This window comes from Manihot esculenta, chromosome 12 (assembly GCF_001659605.2).
Source record: "Manihot esculenta cultivar AM560-2 chromosome 12, M.esculenta_v8, whole genome shotgun sequence".
NCBI lineage: Eukaryota > Viridiplantae > Streptophyta > Magnoliopsida > Malpighiales > Euphorbiaceae > Manihot > Manihot esculenta.
The window spans coordinates 9149786-9159330 of NC_035172.2; the positions used below are offsets into that span (position 1 = coordinate 9149786).

General features: G+C 34.4%; 1 protein-coding gene across 2 annotated transcripts; it reads left to right on the forward strand.

The window, feature by feature from the left end:
• Window positions 1-1159: 1159 nt before the first annotated feature.
• Window positions 1160-8183, forward strand: LOC110627884 (formin-like protein 3). Of its 2 annotated transcripts, XR_002489928.2 has the most exons (8): window positions 1160-1837; window positions 2884-3613; window positions 3697-4249; window positions 4328-4524; window positions 5275-5510; window positions 5760-6628; window positions 7333-7482; window positions 7707-8183. XR_002489928.2 is itself a non-coding variant. In XM_021774261.2 (7 exons), the coding sequence occupies exons 1-6, from the start codon at window positions 1697-1699 to the stop codon at window positions 6612-6614; spliced, it is 2712 nt and encodes a 903-aa protein (XP_021629953.1). In that variant the 5' UTR covers window positions 1160-1696; the 3' UTR covers window positions 6615-6628; window positions 7333-7629. The 2 variants fall into 2 exon arrangements, 1 of the variants encoding a protein (XP_021629953.1); XM_021774261.2 differs by lacking the exon at window positions 7707-8183 and having other exon boundaries at window positions 7333-7629.
• Window positions 8184-9545: the final 1362 nt, after the last annotated feature.

A 9545-nucleotide genomic window follows, 5' to 3' on the forward strand; every position in this document is an offset into this window, starting at 1 on the left:
AAGGAAAAATGTTGGGATTTAATTCAAAATTTCAACATTTAATTTGATATTTAATTATTATTTTTTATTATTCTAGATTTTTAGTTATTCAAATAAATTATAGGTTTTGTTAGGATATTTTATTGAGATTTTTTAATTTTTAAATCTTGGTTGTAAAGTCTATTTAAAAATATCTGAATTTCATTTTTTATGTATTCAATTTTCTACTTCTCTTCTTATTTTCTTTCCTGTTACATAACTCAAATTTCCAATACAGCTTTATTCCTAGCTTTCCATATAAACCAACATATTGCAGCAATAGATGCTAGAGCTGTTGATTGTCTTTGAAAAACTTAGAGATTTGAATCCACCGATGGCTAAAGGAGTGGAAACCTTGGGGATTTGGCTGTAAGAACAAGAACTAGACAATCATGATGCTCTGGAGTGGGCGCACCAAAATAGCATATGTTCTATTGTTTCTGGGCTGGATTGACAAATGAGACACCAAAAATCAACAGGTAAGACCCGATTAGCCAAGTTTACTTTGACTGGCAAGGCATTGAGAATAGCTTTCCAGAGGAAGACTTTAATCTTTGGTTGGGCTTTAAAATGCCAAAGAGCTCCCCATGCAGAAGGGGGAAGAATTAAAGAACTTCCTAGATTGTGAAGATGAGGAAGTCTATGTTGCTTGAGTAGAAAACAATAACTAGCTTTGACAGTATATGTACCAGATCTATCTTTACACCAAATAATGGTATCCTTACTTCCCAGAGAAGCAATAGGAATAGCGTTGATGGCAGTAGCAATTTTAAAAGGGAAAAGAGAGTTGATTAGAGATGTCTTCCAGCGCAAAGCTTCATGGTCAATTAGATCAGAGACAAAATTTAGATGATTGGGGCAATTAGGAGGTTTTTCAAAATGAGTACCCAATAGATTAGAAACCCAAATATTTTGTGAACTGCAAAATAAATATGGTCGAATATCTAGTCAAAGATTAAAATATTTTAATAAAAAATGTTAATTATGAAATATTATTAAAATATCTTCGGAAAAAAAAAATAAATATTGTTTTAAAATAAATTTCTAAAAAAAAAAATCAACCTGAAAAGCACAGATGGGTGTCCCACATTGATTGCTCTTGCCACGTCCTTTTGTGGGTCAGGCGTCAACTCTCTGTCTTCTCTCTACCTCTCCCTCCTCCTCCTCCTCCTCCTCCTCCTCCTACCACTAAACAAAGAAACTTCGTAACGGGCAAAATAAATAAACAACTAAAACAAAATAAAATCCCAGCTGCACAGAGTCTTCTTTGTGAAAATAGTTTTCAATTTTTCATAATCTTTTCCTTTATTCGTCATCACCAATTCCCTTCCTCTTTCGTTTTTTTAACATTCTTTAATTTGTTTCCTTAGATATTTCATCATATTTCTGTTGCATGTAATCTTCTTCCATTTTATCTTGGCCTTCTAATGTTGTTAAGATTGAAGGCATTGTTTTCTTTTCTGGGTTATCTCCAAAGTTGATGGATATGCCAATGCTTTGAAGGATAAAGAAGGATATCTGTATTTTGGGTGGCATTTTGTTCTTTAACAGAAAGAAGAAGATCATGTGTTTGTGTTTGATTGGTTTTGCATTTTATGTGATAATTTAAACGGCATTATCGCATTCCATTGGAGCATGAGAAGGGGATTATGCGAATGGGATGGTGATTTGAGAGGCAATGGAATTGAGAAAATTTGTCAATGCATTTGTGTTGGTGATAATTCTGCTTTGCTCGTTTGCTATTGGGAGTACACAGGGCGTGAGGAGGCAAGAGAAAATGCTTTTTGGCAATGGCTTTTCCGAGACAAATGAAGAAATTGTATGTACATTCCTTTAGCTTTTGTTTCTCCTTTACGGCTATGGATATATATGAAGCTTACAGTTTTTTCGATATATAAAATAAGTTGAATTTGTTGAGAATTGTTAATTGGTGAAATGCTTGTTTTCTTTTTTGGTTACTTTTTTTAAGCCATATCAGCTGACTGTGTCAATTTGAAGTCAAGCATATTCTTTAGCTTTAGAATAGAAAACATTTAACAGAAGAGAGCAATTTTTATATACAATCGTGTAGAACCTATTAAAATGATCTTTCATTTAGCAACGAGTGTGGTAAAGGCAGAGAGAACTCAAGTTCAATCTGCAAGTCATTGTTGGGAGGGACAGGCATGACCTCTGAAGTGATTAGTATTCTTTGAATGAAAAAAAAATGTTTATTTGATTTCTATTGGTTGAATGAATATATATCTTATTGTGTATAAGATTTATCCATTGCTTAAAGCCCATTTACACTGTTTCCTTGATGACCTTACATGACTATAATTATACAAATTTTCCAGCATTGGAAGTACTACTTCATGCTTAAAGGAGAAAATTTTTTGTTGAACAAGACTATGAAATCATCTTCCTGGGAGATGTTTTGAAGGACTAGGTTTTCTTGTATTTCATTTCAATAATTCATAGCAGAAAGAAAGAGATTGAACTATTATTAAAGCATCTGGTTTCTCTGTAATGCTGAGTTTAATATAGCAAGGATCTCAACATTGGGAAGTCAGGCAACTTTACACATAAAATCAGTCAGTTTTTGTCATGCTCTTGATGCTACTGAGAAGTGATGAATAATGGCTAAATTTCAGTCTTCCTTAATAGGCAGTTCATCATGTTTATGCCCGCACATATAGAAATATGATCAGCAGGTTCTTTCCGTGTCCATCTCTGTAGGAAAGTTTTGTTTTATATTATTAAGAGATTTAACAAAACTAAAATGCCTTGCCAACAAATAGCAATGGCAATTGGGAGAAATTGTATGAACCTTTCTAGGATTGCCGACTATTATCTTCAGAATTTGATGAAACATTCTAACTACAGGCAGAGCTCGCATGCATCCATTGTAGGAAAGCATTGATTGACAGGAAGGGTTGTTTTGAAGGTTTCGATTTCTATTTACCTCAAGAAGCAACAACAAATTCAAAATCAACATACATATGTGAAGCTATCTGTATTTTGCCATCCTTTCTGAAACAGGAATTTTTGGATTGCTTGTGGAAAAATAAATTAATATTTGTTGTTTCTGCCCAAGGGGATAGCCCCACATCTTGGGTCACGAAGTATTCTGGGTTACAAAGTGATGGAAGAAGATTTCTAGCTGGTAAGTCTCATGGGCAGATTGCACAAGGGCATGCTCCATATTTGGTTCCAGAACTTGCATCAACATCCCCATTTTACATTCCAGCTCCTTCTAATTCAGAACCTACCCATTCTCCATCCTCAAATCCACTGCCTCATCCATTATTTCGAAAGAGGTTACTGCAAAAACGAGAAATGAATAATTCAACTCGCCATTCTCCACGACGTGCAACTCGTGAACATTCTCCACCAGGATCACATGCTCGTTCGCATAAGTCCCCACAAGCTTCTAATGACAAGACGAAAATAATTTTCATAGCTGTTGCAGCAACTGCAGCAACAACTTTTTGTTTTTTTGCTGCACTTTTCTGTTGCTTCTTATATTGTATGCAGCGTAGAAATAACAAAGTTGGACCTAGAATTGGACAAAGGGATGACAGCCCTCTCCTCCACTTAAGTGATCTCTCTCCTTGTATGTATTTTTTGAACTTTGTTTCATTGGTTCATTGTAAGCTTAGTTTCCAAAATCAAGTTAACATTTTGAACTACGTTCAGGTTCTTCTCCACATTCATCTGGTTCTAATTCATATTTCAAAGAGCACAGCCCAAATAGCAAAATGACTTCTCCTTTGAGGAGCAATCTGTCTATGAAGAATGGAAATTATGATCCTTGGCTAGTTGAAATAACATCACCAACATTCAGTGCAGAAGCATTTCCTCCTTTAAAACCTCCCCCTGGGGGACTAGTTCCTCCACCTGGGAGACTAGTTCCTCCACCTGAGAGACCAGTTCCTCCAGCTCCTGGACCATCACCACCTGTTCCTCCAACTCCTGGACCATCACCACCTGTTCCTCCACCTCCTGGACCATCACCTCCTCCTGGTCTTTGTCCCCCACCACCTCCCCCAAAAGTTGCTCGTGGTCCACCTGCTCCTCCACCAAAGGCAAACTTAAAGCCTTCACCTCTTGGACCACATTGTAGGAATGATAATGGTTTTAGTTCATCTGGATCTTCAAAGGCCAAGTTAAAGCCATTCTTTTGGGATAAAGTTGTGGCCAGCCCTGGTCAATCAGTGGTCTGGCATGAGATCAGTTCTGGATCATTCCAGTAAGACTACATTCTACCTCTAAATGCATCAACTTTACCACATACTATATATAGCAACTAAATGCTTCAAATTTGCAGGTTCGATGAGGAGATGATAGAATCCTTGTTTGGTTATAATGCTGTAGACAAGAGCAAAAGTGATAGCCAAAAAAATTCATCTGAACCTTCAATCCAGTATATACAGATTATTGATCCTCGGAAAGCACAAAATTTGTCAATTCTTCTAAGAGCTTTGGATGTATCTACAGAAGAAGTCGTCAATGCCTTGCAGAATGGTGACTCTCTCTCTCTCTCTCTCATTTGTTTCTTTCATGTGAAATAAATCCATAAACTGATCAAACATGTCATGTATTGCATGAATATTTTCCAAAAGGGTTGAGTCATTAAATTTGCGCAACCATATATATTATAACCACTCTATAGTTGTAGTAACATTGCATTTCAGTCTTCCTTTTTTTTTTCCCTCCTTTCTTTTTCTTCTTATTTTTATCTGTTAATTTATTATTATTACTTTTTAGGGGGTAGGGTTATTGGTTAACAGGAAGTTCCAACTTTCTGGCTTCAGGCTAGAGATATCTCCTCCACAGTCCCCTGGAAAAGTATGAAAACAATGAGTTTTATCAAAGAAATAGTTGTGCCTGGGTGCTTTCCTCCCCCCTCCCATTTTCCCCTTTCTTTTACCTAACTTATCTTTTGTTTTTTTGAAGAGAAGTTATTGTGGTTTCTTTTTCCCCGCCTTGACATCTCATTTGCAAATGGATGATATAATTAATGCCCACCACTACGGTTGCTCTACTGGATGGTCCAAGCAAGCAAAATATGTTGAACATGTGGTGTGTGTTTCTCTATATAGCCCTAAAATGAATCTTTAAATAATTAGCTAAGAATTTAACCATCCCTTCCATCTGGTCAATAGGCCAGTAGCCAGATATTTTCATATTAGGATTGACAAAGTTTGTTGGCAGTTATACTTTGCTTTAAAGCCTCAAGGCATTGATGGCTTATATTTTTGCCTATTGAATTAGGTACTGAACTTCCAGCAGAGCTCCTTCAAACATTACTGAGGATGGCACCGACATCAGATGAAGAATTGAAGCTTAGATTATTCACGGGTGATATTTCTCAACTGGGGCCTGCGGAGCATTTCCTCAAAATTTTGGTTGATATCCCCTTTGCTTTTAAACGAATGGAATCACTAGTGTTCATGAGTTCTTTACAGGAAGAAATATCAATCCTCAAGGAGTCCTTTGCAGCTCTTGAGGTGAGAAATCATATGCATAAATTATCGCAATTAACTGTCAATCTCATGGACTGCAGTATATTAATCTTTGTACATTAAATTTTGCATGTTCTACCCTAAGTCAAGGATTAGCCTATTATATTTTCCTAATGTTTGTGCGAGGAAAGTTACATCACTGAGTAGTGTTTTCTTGTTTGAGATCCTATGTCAATTTATTAAAGTTTACTTAAATATTTATGCTATATAATTAGAACCCGTTTTAAGTGACAGGTAGCTAGTGACAAGCTTAGAAACAGCAGGCTGTTCCTAAAACTATTGGAAGCAGTTCTCAAAACTGGTAACCGCATGAATGATGGTACATATCGTGGTGGTGCAAGGGCCTTTAAGCTTGACACACTCTTGAAACTCTCTGATGTTAAAGGAACTGATGGCAAGACTACCCTCTTGCACTTTGTCATCCAGGAGATTATCCGTTCTGAAGGTAAACGAGCTCTCCGCAGCATAAAAGCGAGCCAGAGTACTTGTAGTTTAAAGTCAGAGGATTTGGTTGAGGATACTAATCAGTCATCAGAACACTATCGTAACCTGGGTCTTAAGGTTATTTCAGGCTTAAGCAATGAATTAGAAGACGTAAAAAATGCAGCAGCAGTAGATGCTGACGTCCTAACATCTACAGTTTCTAAACTCAAACAATCGCTGACAAAAGCTAAAGCATTTCTAAATTCTGAGATGAAGACTTCAGGTGAAGACAGTGAGTTCCATGTTGCATTGGCTACTTTTGTGGATCATGCAAGCTCGCAAATCTCATGGCTATCAGAAGAAGAAAATAGGATAATGGCTCGGGTGCAAAGCACAGCAGATTATTTTCACGGGAATGCAGGAAAGAATGAAGGTTTGCATTTGTTCACAGTTGTCCGTGATTTCTTGATAATGTTAGATAAGGCATGTAAAGATGTCAGAGATGACACAGCAACAGAACTGAGGAAATCTAAGGAGACTCCAGAAGTGTCAGATTCTCCTGAAAATCGTCAGCAATCTGATAACGGTCGCCAGCAATTATTTCCCACTATCACCGGAAGGCAGATTGACTATTCTAGCTCAGATGATGAAAGCCCATCTGCTTAGCTTTACTCTGGAGGGTATGAGAATATGTTGACTTTGAAGCGTGTTCCTGTTATTTCTCTTTTTTTTTTTTTTTTCACTTTTTCCTATTTGTGAGGAAGAAATTATCTATAATCTGTTTACCTAATACCTTCAATATGAGTAAGCTTGCCACCTAAGATTAGGATTACACTATACTTGCATGAGAAACACGAAAAAGTTGAACTTTCACCAGCAGCTTGTTTCACTGGACCACCTATCAAGCTGTAATAACACTATTTTACTCATGTTCAAACAGTGTTGGGTCCTGGAAGAAGGGATGTTGTAACTTTTGATATTTTCTTTCTCAGCAGGAAATTGTCCTCTTGTGAATAAGAACTGGTAGGATTATGTCTTCTTGGTATCCTTAAAGGGGGTGTTTATCCTAGATTATTTACACATTGATTAGTAAAACTAGTGGTCCCTTCTGGATATTTCAATAAGTTGCCTCTTTTTCTTATTCCCTTCTTTGTATTATTTCCTGAGATGATGTTTCACTAAGAAAGAATGGTGTTTCAGTATCATAGAATTAACAATTAAAATCTTTTGAAATTAAAATTCCAGTCCTAGAAATCAATTCCTCTGAAGTTGCCTCTTAGTATATCTATTATCTAGATATCAAAATAAATCTTAGCCTTTAAACTCCTTCTCGCCCCCTCCCCTTCTCTCTTCACTTTTTTTAATTAACTCTGGCTCTTTTCAGGTGGCGTGGATATCCTGGAGGCTTCATAACTCTATTGTACACTTTACACTGAGAAAAAAGATTCGCATACCTCAATCCTGCCTGTGGCAGCATACGTGCATGTCATTCTTGAAATTCCTTGATTTAAATGATGCTTAAAATTTTAGGGAGGTAATTTCATTATAGAAAGAGATTCACTTGGAGGAGTTCTTTGTTAATTCCTACCAGATTAAGCTTCTTTGTTAATTCAAGTTGATGGACTGCAGTACGCTGTGTTGACCTTTAACCTCCTAATGAAGAAGCTAGTAAATTCCTTTTTACACCACTTATGCTGAAGGCTCTGAATAAACTTTGAAAATCCTCTTAATCATTATAATGGGAAACAGGCAAAGCAGGTGTTAAATTTCAGTTAGTACTTTTGTTGAGAAATCCTTTGTTTTAGGTGTATTTCTTTTGTTCAAGATCATTGGAAGCTGCCCTTTTCGTCTTGAGGTGAGGTAACATACTTTGCTCTCTCTCTTATTCTTAGTATTAATAATTATTATTTAGGCAGAATAAAGAAATTGTGTTTTGGAAGCCCAGCTGACTGTGAACTTTGCAGTTCTACATGTACACGAACTTGAAGCAAGTTCAGTTTTGTTCGCCATTTGTGCTGAATATATTCTTAACCAAAGACTTGTGGATCATTAAAATGAGTTTGTTGAGATTCAAACTCAGAGTTCATTTCTACAAAGTTGATGAAACTAATTAGAGAAGATCTTCATGGTGTATTTGATCTTCATGGTGTATTTGATCTTCACGTATAGAGTGTGTAACTCTTCAATTTGCTACATTGTTTGATTCATTCGCTTTGTGCGGAATAATTTATTTGGCAAAAAAATATATAATTTGAATTTTTTTAAAATAAAATATTTTATTTTAGTTAAAAAATAATTATTTTTTTTTTAATTTTAAATAAGAAAACTGATATAAACAAATTAATTTAGTTCAATTTTATGAAAATTTTAATTTCAAAGTAATAAATTAAAAATCTTATATCAAACCTTTTCCTTTTTTATCTATTGAATCAAAAAGTCTAATACTTTGCATTTTGCCACACTAATTTAAATTTTGTACACTTAACTTGACAATTAAATCAACTGTCTGTGATGCTGCTGCTACATTTAAAAATTATGAGAAATATTATGTGTTTATAAGTCTTAAATTACCAAATTAATTAAATTTAATTAGTGAAAAAAAATTGGAGGGAACTATAAATTATAAATTGAAATTGATCTTAAATAAATTAAATATTTAAAATGTCAAAACATGGGCACTTGGGCAGTTCTGAAAATTAAAAATTTTTTTAATTTCAGACACAGCTGTTGATAAACAATCAACCCTGTTAAATGGCCAAAAGATGTGCCTGTGCTTGAGCAGTTCTGAAAATTAAAAAAAATAATTTTAATTTTTATTCTAAATTCCTATTTAACATTATTTAAATTTTAGACAAATCAGTTGACAAAGAATTACAACTGTTCCATTTCAAAAAAAAGAATTACAACTGTTCAAAGAGCAAAAGATGTGTCCAGAGCACTTGGATAGTTTTGAAAATTAAAAAATAATTTTAATTTTTATTCTAAATTTGTATTTGAAATTATTTGAATTTCAAACATAACCGTTGATAAAGAATCACAACTGCACAAAGCCTAAAAGATGTATTGTGGAGCACTTGGGCAGTTTTGATAATTAAAAAATAATTTTAAATTTTATTCTCAATTCGTATTTGAAATTATTTGAATTTCAGTCACAATTGTTGACAAAATATTACAACTGCCCAAAGACTCAAATATGTGTCCATTGTCATAATAACTGTTAATAACGGTTATTGAAGGTTATGTTCAAGTAGTTAATTCTATAAATATTGAAACTGATAAAGTTAGTTGATTTCATTTTTTTTTAAAATTCGTTTCTCGTTTACCCTCTATTACGGATAAAATATCTATTCTTTTTATTCTACTTTTGGGTATATATTTACTATATAAAATTTTATTTTTTAGTTTTATTAATTTTGAAAGGAATTTGTCATTACATCCAGCAATAATATAGTGAGGTATAATTTTTTTAAAGTATGTTTATAGCCTTTTGTTAGTTTATATTGTTTTTCTAATAGAGGGTGCTAATCATATTGGAAAAAGGAAAAAATTTATGATTGTTTTTCCAAGTAATAATTCTGTAAAAAAAATAAGTCATGT